The sequence below is a fragment of the Cetorhinus maximus genome, chromosome 23 (assembly GCF_964194155.1).
Source record: "Cetorhinus maximus chromosome 23, sCetMax3.hap1.1, whole genome shotgun sequence".
Classification (NCBI taxonomy): Eukaryota; Metazoa; Chordata; class Chondrichthyes; order Lamniformes; family Cetorhinidae; genus Cetorhinus; species Cetorhinus maximus.
The window spans coordinates 63,336,373-63,356,522 of record NC_135901.1 but is presented as its reverse complement, the minus strand read 5'-3'; the positions used below and the strand labels follow the sequence as shown (position 1 = coordinate 63,356,522).

The 20,150-nt window shown below is 45.4% G+C and overlaps 3 protein-coding genes and 1 pseudogene across 4 annotated transcripts in view; 2 read left to right on the top strand and 2 right to left on the bottom strand.

The window, feature by feature from the left end:
• Positions 1-20,150, bottom strand: part of LOC144698080 (uncharacterized) — a 642,405-nt gene that overhangs the window by 113,440 nt on the left and 508,815 nt on the right. The window lies entirely within an intron of this gene.
• Positions 1-20,150, top strand: part of LOC144698079 (uncharacterized) — a 105,571-nt gene that overhangs the window by 65,184 nt on the left and 20,237 nt on the right.
• The window catches only part of LOC144698329 (uncharacterized), an 80,162-nt pseudogene continuing 62,244 nt past the window's right edge, over positions 2,233-20,150 (top strand). The window contains exon 1 of the transcript XR_013580500.1: positions 2,233-2,331. The product of XR_013580500.1 is annotated as an uncharacterized LOC144698329 (transcript). The remainder of the gene's footprint in view (positions 2,332-20,150) is intronic.
• On the bottom strand, positions 16,983-18,784 carry LOC144697658 (uncharacterized). The gene is made up of 2 exons (XM_078569679.1): positions 18,744-18,784; positions 16,983-18,342 (listed from the first exon to the last, which is right to left on the bottom strand). The coding sequence occupies exon 2, from the start codon at positions 18,244-18,246 to the stop codon at positions 17,122-17,124; it is 1,125 nt and encodes a 374-aa protein (XP_078425805.1). The 5' UTR covers positions 18,247-18,342; positions 18,744-18,784; the 3' UTR covers positions 16,983-17,121.

Genomic DNA, 20,150 nt, shown 5'->3' with positions numbered 1-20,150 from the left:
CTATCTAATCATAATCAATGTCTTCCATTCCCAGTCCCACAGTTACCTCTGGTGTCCCCAGAGGATCCAGCCTTGGCCTCCATTTATTTCTCAGCAAAATTCTCCCCACAGCAACATCATCTGAAAACACAGTGTCAGTTATCACATAGACACTGACAGTGCCCAGCTCTACCTCAGCAACACCTCTCTCGACTTGTCCACTTTTGTTAAATTATCAGACTGTTTGTGGATGTGCAGAAATTTTCTCCAATTAAATTTTGGGAAGATTGAAGCCATTGTTTTCATTCCTGAGCTACCAACTCCATTCTTTATCCTATTTCTATCAGGTCATCTCTCAGCCTTCTCTTTTCCAAAGAAAAGAGCTTCAGGCTGTTTAGCCTTTCCTGGTGATTATAACCTATCCGTTCCTGTAACATTTGTGAATGAACTTTTATGTCCTTGGCCCTTGTGATGCCTGACAGCAGTTTTGAGTCTGTATGACCCTTCTTCAGAGGGCGTCGCTATTGGACAGAGTGGTTTCTGGGCCGCAGAGAATTGTGTGATTTTGAAAATGGGAGAAGAAAGCACCATTCACAGTGTTCTGCATGTGAATGAGGTTTCAGCCAATCATCTGGCCTGGTCAAAACATAAATGCAGTCACAACTGAAAGCAGTTGTGCAAATGTTGACATTGGGAAGGGATTCATTTACCCATCGAAATTGGAAACTCATCAGAGCGTTCACACTGGGGAGAGGCCATTGACCTGCTTAAAGTGTCAGAAGGGATTCACTCCGTTATCCCACCTGCCGACACACTGGGGAGAGGCCATTCATCTGTGCTGTGTGGAAAGAGATTCATTAATTTATCCAACCTGATTGCACATCAAAGAGAGCTTTTACATTTCAAGACTGTGGGAAGTGCTTTACAAGTTCTCAGGAACTTATCCGCCAGCAATGTATTCATACTGATGAGCGACCGTTCAGATGCCTTCTTTATAGGACTGGATTCAGGCAATCATCTCACCTCTCTGCACAAGCGCTCTCATACTGGGGAGATGCTGTACACCTGCACCGAGTGTGGGAAGATATGCATTCAGTCATCCCACCTGCCGAGACATCAACGAGTTCACAGTGAACTACAGTGATTGGATTTTGCTGTTAATAATGTAGAAGAATGAACTATACCCATTGGGGTCTGTTTCAGCTGATGTTAATAAACTCCAGCCCAGTTATAAGGTTAATATTCTGGATAAAGGTCAAATAAATCAACATTCTGTGAGGATGTTGAATTTTTAAAAACATCTCTAACACAAGTTAATCCTTGTTTCGTACTCTCCCTCTCCCTTGTCTCCTGCATCCACACCTCCAACAAGTGTGAAGAGCTCATGGAGCTTATTTGTCACTAAGATTGAGACAATCTTGAGAATATTGAGACAATTGAGATCAGCTGCCTCTCCTGCTTCCCTCCCTCCCACGAGTACATCCTTGACCCCGACATCCTTGCAATTCGCATCCAATCTCCGACCAGTCTTCCGTCTCCAAAATCATGCTTACCTCCCAAATCCACGCACAATGGTCCTGGAACTTAGGGGTAAAATGACATTGTGAAAGGATTGTTCACCGGCTGAATTGTCATGTTCTTACTGACAAGACGGAGTTTAAATGTTCTGTATATGGGAAGAAAAAATACTTGTTCACACCACCGACTGAGACTCCAGTGAGTTCACATCTAAATGTAGGTAGTTTTACTGCAGTTATTTACACCCGGGACAGTATTATGGCAGAGTACCCATGCAGTTTGTTTGTCATACCAATTGACTGAATAATTTTATATTTTGGTCTTGGGCTTCGTTCATCATCGGATCACAAAACATAATTTTCTATTCAAAAAAACGACCTCTTAATGGCAGCCTGGTTACCCAGCGTTCAACAGGGGCCAGAATGTACCCTATCCTCACAACAGGAGCTCCCTACACATGCGTATTAGGGTGTGGGCTTGAAGCATGCGCATTGCGGTCCGTTTCATGAGCATGCGCAGTGCTGGTCTGTGACTGAAGCTGCTCAGAGCGGGTGAGAGAATGTCGAGTGGAGCAAACTAACAGAGTTAGTGAAAAAACAAAAGCAAAAAAAAGAAAAACTCAGCAGGTCTGGCAGCATCGGTGGAGAAGAAATCAGTTAATTTCTGACTCTTTTCTTCTCCACCGATGCTGCCAGACCTGCTGAGATTTTCCAGGTAATTCTGTTTTTGTTTTTATAACAGAGTTAGTGGGTGTGTGAGGAGGAATGGAGCCAGCGGAGTGGGCAGGGAGGCTTCATAAAGACACAGTGCAGACCGCAGACCCCAAATAACAAGGTACCGGTCTTGTGTTCGCAGAGAACGGGCGAAAAAATCTGGATTTCTCCCTTCGCCAGGCCCGGGGTAACGGCCGCCATCTTTACATGGGGCAATGTGCAGCAGGGCGCATGCGCGATCATCCTGGGCCAGATAGCAGGAGGAGAGAATGTTGTGAATTTCTATCCTGGACTGACAGGGATGGATTTTGGAAACTCCTTTTACAGGGGGTTAGAAGGGGAACATTTACAGACGGGTGAGATCTGACAGAGTCACTCAATTCATCAGGACCTGGATCCTCCTTTTTTAATGCTCTGTACAAACCATTTCCCAAACCTGTCACTGTCAGTCCAGGATAGAAATTCAGGAACTGGATTCTATCGGCCTCTGAGTGTAAGCATTGAGATCCAGGTCATTACCACTCACTGTGAAAACATTTCTTTCTCACATCCCTCCTGTACATCTTACCCAAAATCTTAAATCTGTGACCCATAATCCTTTCATGATCTGCTACTGTGAACAACTTTTCTTTAACTACTTTATGTAAACCTTTCATAATTTTGTACACCTTTTGTTAAATCTCCCCTCAATCTACTTTACTCCAAGGAGAACAATCCCAGTTTCTCCAACCTAACCTTGCAACTAAAATCCTTCATCCCTTGACCCATTCTGGTAAATCTCCTCTGCCCCCTCTCAAGGACCCTCACATCCTTCATAATGTGTGGTGATCACTGGTTTGTACAATCCCAAATGTTCTGGGTCTGTGTGTGTGACATCATCACACATCAACAATTACACGGTGACATCATCACACATCGACAATTACACGGTGACATCATCCTGCTCCCCGGGTATTTCCTCCACTGGGAGATTTTTCTCTGACTCCAGTGCTTCTGATATCTTTTCAGCTGCAGGAGATTTTAAAGTCGAAAACTGAAATTGTTTCAGAGTTGAGTATTTTTGACCATTCATCTACAATTTGGAGCTTTTAGTTCTCTGCTCTGTTATCTTTTAGAGGTTCCATCACTCTGGGGCTAGTGTGGCTCCTTTCCTGTGGATCTGAATCCATGTCCATCTTTTGCTCTGTTTCACCTCTGCCATCCCTGATCACCTCTCTGTCATTGTCTAACTTTCTCTGTCTCTAATACTGGGTGCATTTTAGCTGTGTTTGGCATTTAACTTTTACTTCTGCTGATTGTGTCCAAATAAGGTTTCCACTGCTGCCCATCCCCCGACCATGTGCTGCTGTCTTACCAGCTTTATCTTCCCACAGTATCTTTCACAGTCAGGAATTGTTTTTCCTGCGCTATAGTCCATTTCTCTTCCACTTCTGAGCTTATATTGACCATCAAATTCTGCACCATTTTTATTCCCTGTAATCCATTCTGCACACCCTGAAATGTGAACTCTGTTTCTCTCTCCACAGATCCTGCCTGATTTGCTGAGTATTTCCAGCATTTTCTTTTTTTTTATTTCAGATTTCCAGCAGCTGCAGTATTTTGCTATTATTTTATTGCAGGCGTTGGTCACAGAACCGAGTCTACAAACACAGACGGACCAATTAAGAGCTGGTTTGTATCAGGGTGGGTGTTGGTTACCAGAAGTTGGTCCCTGGCCTCCAGTGTAGGTCCTTTTTCATCAAGTCATAGAATCATTGAATGATTACAATACAGACAGAGGCCATTTATCCCATTGTGCACATGCTGGCTCTCTGAAAGAGCAAGTCAGCTAGTCCCACTCCCCTGCCCTTTCACTAACAAGACCAGCAAGTATTGCCAATCCCCAGTTGCCTGTGGAGAAAATGATGTTTGACCTTCTTGAACCGCTGCAGTTCGTGTGGTGAAGGTACTCCCACATGCTGTTGGGTAAGGAGTTACAGGTTATTCACCCAGCGATAATGAAGGAACAGTGATATCTGTCCAAATCAACAACAGCAATTTGTGCTAATATGGCACCTTTAACGTAATAAAACTTTCCAAGGCATTTCAAAGAACAGTATGCATTTATAAAAAGCATTAGAGATTAGGAATGTACAATCAAAGCGCTCTGCTGTTGACTGAGTTCTGAATTGGTTGATTGGTGGACACTGTAACCAGGACAGTCTCAGTTTCCTCTCGGTGAGTCTGCAGTGGTGACTTGAGTCTGAGGAGGACGAGAGATTAACCCTATGGAGACAGAGTAAAACAGAACAACTGCGCTTGCACAACGGCAGCAAACACAGCCTTTAAAATAAGGATGAGAATTTTATAATTTAGGTTCTCCTTAACCCGGAGCCATAAGACCATAAGACCATAAGACATAGGAGCAGGAATTAGGCCATTCGGCCCATCGAGTCTGCTCCGCCATTCAATCATGGCTGATAAGTTTTTCAACCCCATTCTCCTCATAACCTTTGATCCCCTTACCAATCAAGAACCTATCTATCTCGGTCTTAAATACACTCAATGACCTGGCCTCCACAGCCTTCTGTGGCAATGAATTCCATAGATTCACCACTCTCTGGCTAAAGAAGATTCTCCTCATCTCTGTTCTAAAAGGTCTTCCCTTTACTCTGAGGCTGTGCCCTCGGGTCCGAGTCTCTCCTACTAATGGGAACATCTTCCCCATGTCCACTCTATCCAGGCCTTTCAGTATTCTGTAAGTTTCAATCAGATCCCCCCTCATCCTTCTAAACTCCATCGAGTATAGACCCAGAGTCCACAAACATTCCTCATATGTTAAGCCTTTCATTCCTGGGATCGTTCTCGGGAACCTCCTCTGGACCCTCTCAAGGGCCAGCACATCCTTGCTGAGATACGGGGCCCAAAATTGCTCACAATATTCTAAATGTGGTCTGACCAGAGCCTTATAAAGCCTCAGCAGCACATCCCTGCTTTTATATTCTAGTCCTCTCGAAATAAATGCCAACATTGCATTTGCCTTCCTAACTACCGACTCAACCTGCAAGTTAACCTTAAGAGAATCCTGGACTAGGACTCCTAAGTCCCTTTGCACTCTTGATTTCTGAATTCTCTCCCCATTTAGAAAATAGTCTATGCCTCTATTCTTCCTACCAAAGTGCATAAACTCACACTACCCCACGTTGTATTCCATCTGCCACTTCTTTGCCCATTCTCCTAACCTGTCCAAATCCTTCTGCAGCCTCCCCACTTCCTCAATACTACCTGTCCCTCCACCTATCTTTGTATCATCTGCAAACTTAGCCAGGATACCCTCAGTTCCTTCATCCAGATAATTAATGTATAAAGTGAAAAGTTGTGATCCCAACACTGACCCCTGTGGAACTTTACTAGTCACCAGCCACCATCCTGAGAAGGACCCCCTTATCCCCACTCTCTGCCTCCTGCCAGACAGCCAATCTTCTATCCATGCTAGTACCTTGCCTCTAAAACCATGGGCTCTTATCTTACTGAGCAGCCTCCTGTGCGGCACCTTGTCAAAGGCCTTCTGGAAGTCCAAGCAGATAACATCCATTGGCTCTCCTTTGTCTAACCTACTCGTTACCTCCTCACAGAATTCTAACAGATTTGTCTGAGCCTGTGTAGGTCAGTGAACACAGGAGTGATGGGTGAACAAAACTTGGTGCAAGTAAGCATATGGGCAGCAGAGTTTTGGATCACCTCAAGATTACAGGGAGGTTGAATGTGGGAGGCCGGCCGGGAGTGCGTTAGGATGGTTAAGTCCAGAGGTAACAAAGGAATGGATGAGAGTTTCAGCAGCAGATGAGATGAGACTGGGCTGGAGTCGGGCGATGTTACTGAGGTGGAAATAGGCGGTCTTGGCGAAGATGTGGATATGTGGTTGGAAGCTCATCTTGGGGTGAAATATTTCACTATGGTTGTGAACAGTCTGTTTCAGCCTCAGACAGTTGTCAGTGAGAGGTGCAGAGTCAGTGTCTGGTGAGTGGAGTTTGTAGTGGCGACTGAAGACAACGGCTTCAATCTTCCCATTATTTAAAGGAGTAATTTTCTGCTCATCCAGTACTGGATGTCAGACAAGTCAGGACGGTGTGTGACTTGGAGGGGAACTTGGAGGTGATGATGTTCGCATACACCTGCTACCCTGGTCCTTCTAGGGGGTGGAGGTTGAAGGTTTGGGAGATTCTGTCAGGGTTCTCCTGCATCTCTCACTTCCCTCTCGCTCTTTCTCCCTCCTCTCCTGGAAGCCCGAATCTTGTGTAGGCACAGACCGGGTGGCAGGTACCTTCCCTGAAGGACATTAGTGAACCAGTTGGGTTTTTATGACAATCCAGCAGTTTTCATGTCACTTTTTCCTCGTACTGGCCCCACAAATTCCCAGATTCATTCAGCTCAATTTCACAACCTGCCTTTGTGTTTCTGTGGGTTCTCTCTCACTCCCTTTTTTCTGTTTTAAATCAATTTCACAGGGTATTAGAAGGGGAAGGTTTGCTGTCGGGAAACTCACACCAAGACCTGAGAGAGTCACTCGATTCATCAGGACCTGAATACTATCAGCCTTTGAACATGGAAGCAGAAAGTGCTGCTCACGCTGGGGAGAAACCGTGTAAGTGCGGGGACTGTGGGAAGGGATTCAATTACCCGTCTGACCTGGAAACTCATCGACGCACTCACACTGGGGAGAAGCCATTCACCTGCCCTGAGTGTGGGAAGGGATTTACTCAGTCATCCAGTCTGCTGACACACCAGCGAGTTCACACTGGGGAGAGACTGTTCACCTGCTCCGAGTGTGGGAAGGGATTTATTAGTTCAACCAACCTGCTGACACACCAGAGAGTTCACACCGGGGAGAGATCGTTCACCTGCTCTGAGCGTGGGATGGGATTCATTACTTCAACCAACCTGCTGACACACCAGCGAGATCACACTGGGGAGAGACCGTACACCTGCTCTGAGTGTAGGAAGGGATTCACTAGGTCATTCCACCTACTGAGACATCAGCTGGTTCACTCAGACCAGAGACAGTTTACATGCTCAGTCTGCGGGAAGTGCTATAAAAGTTACCAGGACCTGATCTTGCATCAACGTGTTCACACTGATGAGAGACCATTCAGGTGCTCTCACTGTGAGACTGGGTTCAGGCGATCATCTGACCTCATTGTACATCAGCGCAGTCACACCGGGGAGAGGCCGTTCACCTGTTCCGTGTGTGGGAAGGGATTCACTCAGTCATCCAACCTGCTGAGACACCAGCGAATTCACACTGGAGAAGGGGCTGCTCACTTGACCTGACTGTGGGAAGGGATTCATTAGTTGAACCTACCCACCGAAACACCACCGAGTTCACACTGGGGAGAGACCAGTCAGCTGGTCTGTGTGTGGAAAGGGATTCACTCAGTCATTTGTGCTGCTGAAACACCAGCGAGTTGACAAGTAACAGCAAAATCCAGTTACTGTAGTTAATCACATCCTGGACAGAACCATGTTCATTGGGGTCTGTTTCTGCTGATGTTAATAAACTCCAGCCCTGTTATAGAGGCTAATATTGTTGATACAAATCAGTTAAATCAACTTGGTGTGAAATACAAGGTGTGTTGAATCTTTTTAATATCTCCAATACTCTGCTTCTCCCCTGTCATCTCCATCCTCACCTCCAACAACAAGTGTGAGGAGCTCATGGAGCTTCTTTGTCACTAAGATTGAGACAATCCGATCAGCTGCCTCTGCTGCTTCCCTCCCTTCCACTAACCCACCGGGACAAACTGTCTCTAAGGTTCCTTCTTGTCTGAGCCTTGAACTCGCATCTTTCTCCAGTTTCTCTCCCATCTCCCCTCATGTCCTCTCAGTGCTCATCTTGTCCATGAGGCCCTCCTTCTGCTCCCTTGACCTTATTCTCACTAAACTGCTGATTATCCAACTTCCCCATGTTAGCTGATATTGTTAATGTTTCTCTCTCTTCTGGTAATGTCCCTCTCATCATCAAATCTATCGTCATCACCCATCCTAAAAATAAATTCTTGACCTGACCATCTTTTCAAACTACCGCCCCCATCTCCAACCTCCCTTTCCTCTCCAAAGTCCTTGAACTTGGTGTCCCCCAAGGATCTATCCTTGGCCCCTCCTATTTCTCATCTACATGCTGCCACTCGGTGACATCATCCAAAAGCACCGTGTTAGTTTTCACATGTACACTGTAAACACCCAGCTCTACCTCACCACCATCCCTCTCCATTCCTCCACTGTTACTAAATGATCAAACTGCTTATCCCACATCCAGTACTGGATGAGCAGAAATTTCCTCCAATTAAAAATTGGGAAGACCAGAATCATTGTTTTCAGTCACCACTACAAATTCTGTTCCCTAACTAACGAGTCCATCCCTCTCCCTGGGAACTGTCTGAGGCTGAACCACACTGTTCATAGTCTTGGTCTTTTATTTGACCACTAGATGAGTTTCTGACCACATATCCGCACCATCACTAATTCCAGATATTTCAATCTCCATAACGCTGCCTGTCTCCACCTCACCCCCAGCTCATCTGCTGCTCAAACCCTCATCCATGTCCGTGTTACCTTTAGACTTGACAATCCCAATACATTCCTGGCCGGGCTCTCACATTCACCCCATCCCACACGGAATCATGAGGTCATCAAAAACTCTGCTGCCCATGAGCTTTCTCACATCAAGTCCCGTTCACCCTTCACCCCTGTAGCCATTGACCTAAATTTGCTCCTGTTCAATTTTAAAATTCGTAACCTTGTTTACAAATCCCTCCATGGCATCGTCCCTCCCAATCTCTGTAACTCCCAGTCGCACAACCTTTTGGGATATCTGTGCTATCTCATCCCGTACTCTTTAGCATCCCTGATTTTAATTACTCCATTGGTGGCCGTGCCTAGGTGCAAAGTCCTGGAATTTCTTCCCTAAACCTCTCCACCCCCTCCAGCTCTCTCTCCTGATTAAAGATGCTTGTTAATATCTGCCTCTCCAATCTCTGCCCATTGACCTGAATATCTCCCCATGTCACTCGATGTCAAATGTTTCTTTATGAGAGTCCTGTGAAGGACCTTGACACATTTTGTTACATTAAACATGTTTTATAAATACAAGTTGTTTCTGTTTCGTGACAGCCAGTTTGTGCACAGTAAGATTCCACAAACAACAATCAGACTAACTGATTAATCTAGTTTTTTTGGTGCTGTTAGTTAAAACACGAATGTTGGTCCCACTGCACCAGGAGAACTCCCCTGTGGACAGGATGTGGAGTTGTTGAGCTCTCCTGAGCTGAGTGTGGAGCTGATTGAGCTGTCGGGCCTGCAGTGTAACTTGAAGAACCGCTGTCTGGGATCTTTCCTCTTAATTCACTGACTCCCAGCTGAAGTTGTTTCTGCAGTAAAATAGTTAACTTTGAATATAAATCCCAATTTAATCTTCGGAGCAAAATCTGCAACTTTAAATCAGCTGCAGAAGAGAAAGAAATTTCTTGTGTTCATTTAGCATGTTTCACACCCTCTGAAAATCCTAAAGTGATTCACAGTCAATGATGTATTTTGGAAGGAAGAATGAGGAGAAGCAGAATAAAGTAAATGGTACAATTTTCAACAGAATGCAGCAACAGGGTGACTTAAGAGTGTATGTACACAAATATTTATATGTGACAGCACAAGTTGATCAAGCTGTTTAATAAAAAGCTAATGGGGTCCTCAGGTTATTTATGGAGACATGGAGAACAAAAGCACGAAAGTTATCCTGAATCCTTACAAATCACTGATTAATCCTCAGCTGAAATATTGTGTTCAGTTCTGAGCACCACACTTTAGGAAAGATGTCAAGGCCTTGGAGAGTGTGTGGGGAAAATTTCCCAGATTAGTATCAGGGACGAGGGGTTTCATTTCTGTGGAGAGACTGGAGAAGCCAGGATTATTTTCTTTCGAGCAGAGAAGGTTAAGAGGTGATTTAATTGAAGTGGTTTAATTTTTGAGGAGTTTCCCTCCACATAGGGAGAAGTAGTTTTGATTGGCAGGATGGTTGGTAACCGCTGATCACAGCTTTAAAATAACAGTGTGTCTCCTGTCAATGTAAAATGTCTGTCTGCACATGCTCAGTGGTCCATGCAGATGTCACTCTGCTGCTCCCAGTCTGTCAAAAAGCCTCTAAATAGAAACATGTGTATCCTTCAGAAACAGCGGCTTCCCACTTTGTTACACAGCACAAGGGAGTTAAAATAGAGAGTGTGGAGTGAGAGACAGTTTCAGAGTGAGTCAGGGCTGAGTCACAGATGGTCAGACAAAGTATCGGTTCCAGAAAACCCTGTAAAGCCTGGTTTCACCTAGAAAACCTCATTGGAGAGACAGAAGATGCAGTCTCATCTCTGACTGATATTGTATCAGAGACAAACATAGTCAGGGAGAGTGCCAGCCAGTTATAAAATGTCCCATATTTGACCCTCTCTTACCTGTTGTAATACCTGCTGATTTCGGATAGAAAGGTATTTCATTCACAAATCCAAACCTGCGCTAGACATGGCCCCTCCCCCACTCTCTGCAAAAAACAGAGGGAATGTCCCTGTCTCTTCGGAACCCGGGATGTGTCCGGGTGCAGTCAAAGTTTCTGTCCATTTCCTTTTTCACAGATTCAGGGTGAGAGTCTGTGAAACAGTGAACATGGTGGAGAAACAGTGCATGTGTGGCATTGGCAGCAAACACAGCCTTAAAATAACTGGCAATAAATGCACGGTGGAGATGAGGTGAAATGCCTCAGGAAGTGGCCAGACTGACAAATGCCATTTTCTTCAGAAGTTCAGGGTCAAGGATACGAGCCTGTCCAAGAGAAGGATAGCTTCATCGACACCTTCCTGACTGTCACTGGAATGCCCATGGATGCCAGTTTTTCTTTATTCTTTCATTTTCATCAAGGTCAGCATTTGTTACCCATCCCTAATTGAACTGAATGGCTTGCTAGGGAAGTTAAGCAGCAACCACATGTAGGCCAGACCAGGTGAGGATGGCAGATTTCTTTCTGAGGACATTAGTGAACCAGGTGGTAGCTGAGACCATTTCCTAGAATCAATTAATTTAAGTTAAATTCCACCAGCTGCTATGTTGGGATTTGAGCCCATGTCCCTAGAGAGATTATTATTCCAGTGACATTACCACTGCACCTCGAGGATTGATTTATTCGATTGAGCAACACTCAGGGTAAGTTATTTCAATTCCAAGTTGGCACTGTGATTTTATTCTAAGTGGGGCATCCCATTAATTACCATTCTATCTCATTCGTGAGCCCTAGAGGAACCTCAATGATTAATTCAATTTTCAGATTACAGTTTGAAGATCAGAGACAGAAGTAGTTGCAATCAGTTTGGAGGTAACTCCCATATCTCCCATTCTCAAGCACTTTACCTTGAAAGATAACAAATGGAATGAAGCCAAATCTTTAAAGTGGCAAAGTCTGTAGTTTAAATTGTCAACGTACTGTCAATGGAAAGGGTTAACTTCTCTGCTTCTTTGCAAAAGGGTGGATCAAACATTCACAAATATGCAGAATTGTGTCAACTTTACATAACTTTATTTTCAGGTCAAAGATGAACCAAACATCATTTTAATCTGCTTTTAAAATCTTTTGCTTTTTTCTCAGCTTTTCTTCAGGCATCTTTCCAAATAATTGCAAAAAAAACTGAAGAAAAGTAGAACTAGAAAAGTTTCCTTTCACAGATAAACAAAAACTTCAACTTTCTGAGGCTGAAAAGAGTTAAAGAGGGTGGAGCTTCCCACAGCTTGTGAGCTTCGGATCATAACCTCAAGGCTGAAGCTTATCTTTAGGGAATCAAACTCTTTGATGCCTTTTACAATTGTACAAGTTCATTGTGATTCATACTTAAAGGTTTACTTTCAAACAGTAATTATAACCTTTCACTTTTCTCAGCACAGAAGCTGGCAGCATTTTAGATTCAATCCCAATTGTAAACTTCTCTTGTAGCTGGCGTATGGAGAAGATCATGTCCACTGTAGATCTGCCAGCACAGAAACCGCACTGTGCTTCTGGATACACTCGCTCTGCAAGTAGATGGAGTCTTTTAAGCCTGACCCTAGTGAAGGTCATCCCTGTGATGCTGAGGAGTGAGATGTCCCTGTAGTTGTTGCAATCTCCTCTGTCACTCTTGTTTTTGTATAATGTGAGGATCTTTGCATCATTCGTGTCGTGTGGAATGGATCCTACCTCCCAACAGAGGAGGAGGAGCTCATGAGCTGTGACAGTAGATGGGAGTTTCCGGGTTGGGGCATTTCAGCTGGAATTCCATTCTCGCTGAGTGTCTTTCCGCTTGCTAAACAATCAAAGGCCTTTTCGAGCTCAGGTGATGAGGGTTCCTCGTCCAACTCAACTATGCAGGAAGCTGCAAGAGAGAGTCAAACAGAGACTGGGAGATGTCTGTCCGACAGGAACACAGCTCACAGTCGTGTTCAACCCAGTGGACATCTATTTACTTCTGTCAGTGAGAACTTCGCCATCTGCTTATTTCAGGGGCAACTTTGGTGATGGTCGGGCCAAGCGCCCTCCTGATCCCATCATACACAGCACGTAGATTTCCATTGTCACAGGCAGTTTGGATTTCTTTACATTGGCTGATCCAGTGTTTCTTTACACAGTATCTCCCTGTCTTTTACACAACTGTCTCAGCTAATTACACAATGCTCTAGCTGTTGGGTTTATGTTGTAAACAGGTAGGCTTTGCTTTTTGCTTCAATGACAGATTCATCTCTGCTGAATAGGTCTCAAGCCAGTCTAAGTTGTGCGTTCCACCTTTACCAAATGTTGCTGCTGCTGGGTCAGAAATGATTGAACTCAGCGACTTCCAAGATTCATCAATATCAATGTTGTTTGATGAAGCTTTTGTCGATGTACCTGGAAATATTTCACTATTTTGTTTATGTTCCTTGATAATTAAGTTTCACCAATATAAAATGCAATATAAAGGTAGGGAAGTTTTACTGCAGCTGTACTGGGCCTTGATGAGACCATATTTGGAATATTGTGTACAGCTGTGGTCTCCTTATTAGAAATAGATATAATTGCATTGAAAATATTCAGAGAAGGTTCACTCAACTCATCCCTGAATCTTCTGAAGAAAATTTGACCTTTACCCATTGGAGTTTAGAAAAATGAGAGGTGATCATATTGAAACAGATAAATCCTAAGGGCACAAAAACAAAAAATGCTCACAAAACTCAGCAGGTCTGACTGCATCTGTGGAGAGAAAGACAGAGATAAAATTTCGAGTCCGTATGACTCTTCTTCAAATCCTGAGGGGATTTGATAGGGTAGATAGCAGGAGGATGATTCAGATTGTGGGACACACTAGAACGAGGGGACACAGTTTAAGAATATGTGGTCTACAATTTAAGACAGAGTTGATGAGAAATGTTCTCTCAAAGGGTCATTGTTATGTAGAATTATTTTCTCCAGAAAGCAGTGGGGGCTGGGTCATTGAATGTATTCAGAGCTGAGTTAGACACATTATTGATAAACAACAGAGTCAAGACTATGGGGGACAGACAGGAAAGTGGAGTTGATACCACAACCAGATCAGCCATGGTCTAATTGAAGGCTGAAGCAAACTCAAAGAGCTGAATGGCCTCCTTCTGCTCCTCAGTCTTATGTTCCTATTTGTCTCTATAACGGAGGTATCACTGTGAGTAATGTGCAAGTCAGTAAGAATTGTCAGCAAGGATTAATCAGCACTTTCTAATTGGAGATGTTCATCAGTGGAACCTCTCAGACGCTGAATTGTAGAATTTGCACGAAAGATCAATCTAAGATTGAATGACAAGTTCATAACTTTATTGAAACCGAGTTCCTGTCGAGAATTCCTGAATTAAGGGGCGAGATCTCAGATGGTGCTTTCAGAAAGCAACAATGCGGCCCCGAAAATCAATGACATACCCAGAGTATTAAACTCCAGCCAGTTATAGGGTGGATAACGTCAACACAAACAGACCAGTCACACTCAGACTATCAGTCCTGCATGTGATTAAGACCAGCACTAACAACAGAATCCAACCCTTACCCCTGCTGGTGTTTCAGCAGCTGGATAACCAATGGAATCCCTTCCCACACACACTGCAAGTGAACGGCCTCTCTCCAGTGTGAACTCGCTGGTGGGCTATGAGGTTGCCTGAATGCCTGAACCTCTTTTCACAGGAAGTGCAGCTGAATGGCTTCTCCTCAGTGTGAATTCGCTGGTGATTTACTTGTCGCAGGATTCCTAGCCTCTGACCTGGAATTGCAGCCACAGTATTTATTTGGCTATTCCAGATCAGTCTCTGGTCAAGTTACCCTCAGGATGTTGATAGCGGTGGACTCAGTGATGATAATGCTATTGAACATCAAAGGGCGATGGTTGGATTCTCTCTTGTTGGAGATGATCATTGCCTGGCACTTGTCTGGCACGAATGTTACTTGCCACTTCTCAGCCCAAGCCTGGATATTCTCCTGGTCTTGTGGCATTTGGACATGGACTGCTTCAGCATCTGAGGAGCCACGAATGGTGTGGAACATTGTGCAATCATCAGCGAACATCCCCACTTCTGACCTTATGATGGAAGGAAGGTCATTGATGAAGCTGTTGAAGATGGTTTAGCCGAGGACATTACCCTGAGGAACTCCTGCAGTGATGTCCTGGAACTGAGATGACTCTCCTTCAACAATGGCAATAATCTCCCTTTGTGCTAGGTATGACTCCAAACAGCAGAGTTTTCCCCCTTATTGCATTGACTCCAGTGTTGCTAGGGCTCATTGATGGCATACTCAGTCAAATGCTGCCTTGATGCCAAAGACAGTCACTCTCACCTCATCTTTGGAGCTCAGCTTTTTTCCCCATGTTTGAACCATGGCTGTAATGAGGACAGGAGCTAAGTGGCCCTGGCGGAACCTAAACTGAGCATCAATGAGCAGATTATTGCTGAGCAAGTGCCGCTTGACAACACTATTGATGTCCCCTTCCTGGATGTGACAGGACTGCAGAGCTTAGATCTGATCCATTGGCTGTGGGATTGCCTAGCTTTGCCTATCACTTGCTGCTTATGCTGTTTGGCATGCAAGTAGTCCTGTGTTATAGCTTCACCAGCTTGACACCTCGTTTTTAGGTATGCTCGGTGCTGCTCCTGGCATGCCCTCCTGCACTCTTCATTGAACCAGGGTTGATTCCCTGGCTCTATGACAATGTTAGAGAGGGGGATATGCCGGGCCATGAGGTTACAGATTGTGATTCAGTACATTGCTGCTGCCAATGATGGCCCACAGCACTTCATGGCTGCCCAGTCTGTTTGAAATATATTCTATTTAGCATGGTGATAGTGTCACACAACACGATGGAGGGTATTCTCAATGTAAAGACCGGACTTCATCTCCACAAGGGCTGTGTGGTGGTTACTCTTACAGGTACTGTCATGGACAGATGCCTCTGCGGTTGACAGGTTGGTGACGATGTATGTTTTTCCCTCCTGTTTGTTCACTCAGCACCAGCCGCAGACCCAGTCTAGCAGCTATGTCCTTTCGGACTCGCCCAGCTCAGTGTGTAGTGGGGCTACTGAGCCACTCTTGGTGATGGACACTGAAGTCCCCCACCCAGAGTACATTCTGCACCCTTGCCACCCTCAGCGCTTTCTCCAAGTGGTGTTCAACATGGAGGAGCACTGATTCATCAGCTGAGGGGGGGTGGTACATGAGAATCAGCAGGAGGTCTCCTTGGCCATGTTTCACCTGATGCCACGAGACTTCATGGGGTGTGGAGTCGATGTTGAGAACTCCCAGGGCAACTCCCTCCCGACTGTATATCACTGTCCTGCCACCTCTGCTAGGTCTGTCCTGCATCTGGGACAGGACAAACCCAGGGATGGTGAGGTTGAATGTGTTTGTGTTTCAGAGCATCTACTTTGGTTTAAAATCTCTTTCACAGGCAGAACTTTGAAACGGTTTCTTATCAGAATGAACAGGTTGATGTGGAGTCAAGTGGGATGACTGAGTGAATCTCTCCCACACATGGAACAGGTGAACAGTCTCTCCCCAGTGTGAGTGCACTGGTAGATACTGAGTTCACATGATCACCTGAACCCAGTCCCACAGCGAGAGCACCTGAACGGTCTCTTGTCAGTGTGAACATGTTGATAGCACGTCAGCTCCAGAGAACCTTTATAACACTTCCCACAATCCAGACGTTTAAAAGATCTTTGATGAGTGTGAACTCACTGATGTGCCAACAGGTTAGATGAATCAGTGAATCCCTCCCCACACATGGAGCAGGTGGATAACCTCTCCCCAGTGTGAACTCACTGGTGTTGCAGCAGGATGGACAATCACCTGAACCTCTACCCGCAGTGAGAGCAGGTGAATGGAGTGGAACCGGAGTGAATGCAATGGTGAAACATCAGTGAATGTGGGTTTTTAAAGCTCTTGATACATCTAAGCATTTAAACCTCTCTCTGCAGTCTGAACTTGCTGAGTATGTGGAGGCTGGATGGAGAAAGATGTGGGTTCAAGGCTCAGACAAGGGGGGAGTTAAGAGACAGTATGTCTCAGTGGGCTAGTGGGAGGGAAGCAGCAGAAGCAGCTGATTGGATTGTCTCAATCTTAGTGCCAAAGAAGCTCCATGAGCTCCTCACACTTGTTGTTGAGGGTGGAGGAGACAGGCGAGAGGGAGAGCCCTTCAAAAGGAACTAACTTGCGTTAGAGATATTAAAGAGGCTCAACACTGTCTGTTGAACATAAAACTTATTTATTTCACTTTTATTCATAATATTAACACCTATAATTGTGCTGGAGTTTATTAACATCAGCCGAAGCAGACCCCAATGAACATGGGATTCAGTCCTGGATGTGAGTAAGAGCAAAATCCAATTACTGTTGTTGCTTGTGAACTCGTTGGTGTGTCAGCAGGTGAGATGACTGAGTGAATCCCTTCCCACACTTGGAGCAGGTGAATGGTCTCTCCCCAGTGTGAGTACGCTGATGTACAGTGAGGTGAGATGAATGCCTGAACCCAGCCCCACACTGAGAGCACTTGAATGGTCTCTCGTCAGTGTGAACACGTCGATGGGATATCAATTCCCTGGGACGTTTAAAGCAATTTCCGCAGTCTGGGCATTTAAAAGGTCTCTCAGCAGTATGAACATGCTGGTGTCTCAGCAGGTTAAATGACTGGGTGAATCCTTTCCCACACTCGGAGCAGGGGAATGGTCTCTCCCCAGTGTGAGTTCGCTGGTGCACAGTGAGTTGAGATGACCACCTGAACCCAGTCCCACACAGGGAGCACCTGAACGGTCTCTCATCAGTGTGAACACGTTGATGAGATATTAGCTCTCCGGAACTCTTAAAACACATTTCGCAGTCTGGACATTGAAAAGGTCTCTCCCCAGTGTGAACTTGCTGGTGTTTCTGTAGGGTGGATGAATCAGTGAATGCATTCCCACACTCAGGGCAGGCGAACTCTCCAGTGTGAACTCGCTGGTGTTTCGACAAGGTAGATGAGGTAGTGAATCCCTTTCCGCACTCAGGGCAGGTAAATGGCCTCTCCCCAGCATGAACTTGCTGGTGTTGCAGCAGGGTGGATGACCGAGTGAATCTCTTCCCACATTTGGAGCAGGTGAATGGTGTCTCCCCTGTGTGAACCTGCTGGTGTCTCAGCAGGTTGGATGATCGGGTGAATCCTTTCCCACACTTGGAGCAGGTGAACAGCCTCTCCCCAGTGTGAACTCGCTGGTGTGTCAGCAGGGTGGATGAGTGAATGAATCCCTTCCCACACTCAGAGCAGGTGAATGGCCTCTCCCCGGTGTGACTGCGCTGATGAATTTCCAGCTCCGAAGGGGTTCTGAATCCCTTCCCACAGTCCCCACATTTCCACGGTTTCCCCCTGTTGTGACTGTGCTTATGCCTCAACAGGCCAGATGATTGGCTGAAGCCTTGTCCACACACAGAACACGTGTACAGTTTCTCCCCACTGTGAACACTGCTTTTTCGTTCCATGTTCAAAATCCATTGATGTTCAGGATATGATGAACTAAGTGACTCTGTCAGATTTGGTTGGTGTTTCCTGCCTCAAATTCCAGATCTTCAAAAATCCTGTAAAAAAAAATCATCACTGTAGGTTCAGGATTAAATATTCAGAAGAAACAAATATTACTCCTGGTTTGAGTTTGCTGTATGTAAGTCCTCCCATTCTAACCCCCTGGAAAAGGAGTTTCCAAAATCCATCCCTGTCAGTCCAGGATAGAAATGAACAACATTCTTTCCTCCTGCTACCTAGACCAGGATGACCGCGCATGCGCCCTGCTGCACATTGCCCCCTATAAAGATGGCGGCCGTTAACCCGGGCCTGAGACCTGAAGAGTCTCATTTGTCGTTTTAGCACAAACACTGGACCTAAAGTTTCTAATTCGGGTCCGGAGGCCTGCACCGGGTGTTTATAAAGTTTCCGAGTCCACACTGACTCCATTTCTCTCCTGCACTCGGCTGTTACTTACCCTTTCCCGCCTCCTTCCTCCTTCAGCTCCCGCACTCCCCGGGCTTCAGGTATAACGACACTGTGCTTGCGCGGGGCGTCAGCTCTCGAGCCCCGCCCCTCATTCACTCTGATTGGTTGGAGGACCAGCCGCTCCCGCTCGGTCCTCCAGTCCCGCCCCCTTCTTCCTATTGGTTCGGAGCTGCCGTCAATCAGCCGGGCATTGTGACGGTTACAGATGGTGAGAGCGGCCACAGACTCAGCCTGACTTGCTGATTCTTGGCAGCATTTTCTGTTCGGGAATTAGAGCTAGAGATGGATGGTCAGTTCCCCTCTGTCCGGGGGGGATTCACACTCATTTCCCTAGTGCACTGATTATCACCTTTACTTTACATGAGAAAGTCCCCGGTTCAATCCCGGCTGGAAGCTTTGTGTTTACAATTGTTACTGAGGAGGAATTAACAGTGAGTTTAGTTTCATGTCGAACAGGGGGACAGTTATTGTCTCATTCTTTAAAAGCCCCTTCTTCACCTTTAAACAGGGAACGATAATTCAGAGAAAACTGATCCACTGTGACCCTGAAACAAGATACTGCAGATGCTGGAAATCCGAGCTCAAAACAGAAAATGTTGGAAACTCTCAGCAGGTCAAACAGCTTCTGTGGAGAGGGAAACAGTGAATGTTTCAGGTCAGTGACCTTTTATCCAAACTGGAAAAATTTAGAAACGGGGACAATGTGTCAGGAGACGGGGACAGTGTGCCGGGAGATGGGACATGTATACTCGACATGTTGTTCATCTTCATAATTCACAACAATATTCCTGATGTTCATCAGCTGCCTCACTTTCTTACCCATTAATTCCATTTGCTGATCTATCAGCAATGGACTTGCTGCCATCTCGAACAAAACTGTTTTCACCACTAAGGCTCCGCTGGTATTTAATAGTCTTCATGACATCATCACACTGGGACTGGATGACATCCTAAGAGTCCATTGTTTCTTAATGACCCACATCAATAACAAGAGGAAATATTAATAAACCTGAGCACATTATCTAGGCTGACACTCCAGGGTAACATTGAGGGACTGCTGCACTGTCAGAGACAGCATCCTTCACATGGAACTTGTGGAGGCTCTGGTCACAATCTTCCAATCCTCCTTATATAGTAGTGGTGTCAAAGGACTGACAGATTGTAAATGTTACACCCCTGTTCAAAAACACAGCAATTCCAGGACAATCAGCTTCATATCAGTGGTGGGGAAAGGTTAGAGACAACAATCCAGGAGAAAATCAATTGGCACTTGGAAAAGCATGGATTAATAAATGAAAAAAATCAATGGATTTGTTAAAGACAAATAATTTTTGACCAACTTGGTGAAGTAATGGGAGGGTGTATGAGGGGAGTGGGGTTGATACCTTTTACATGG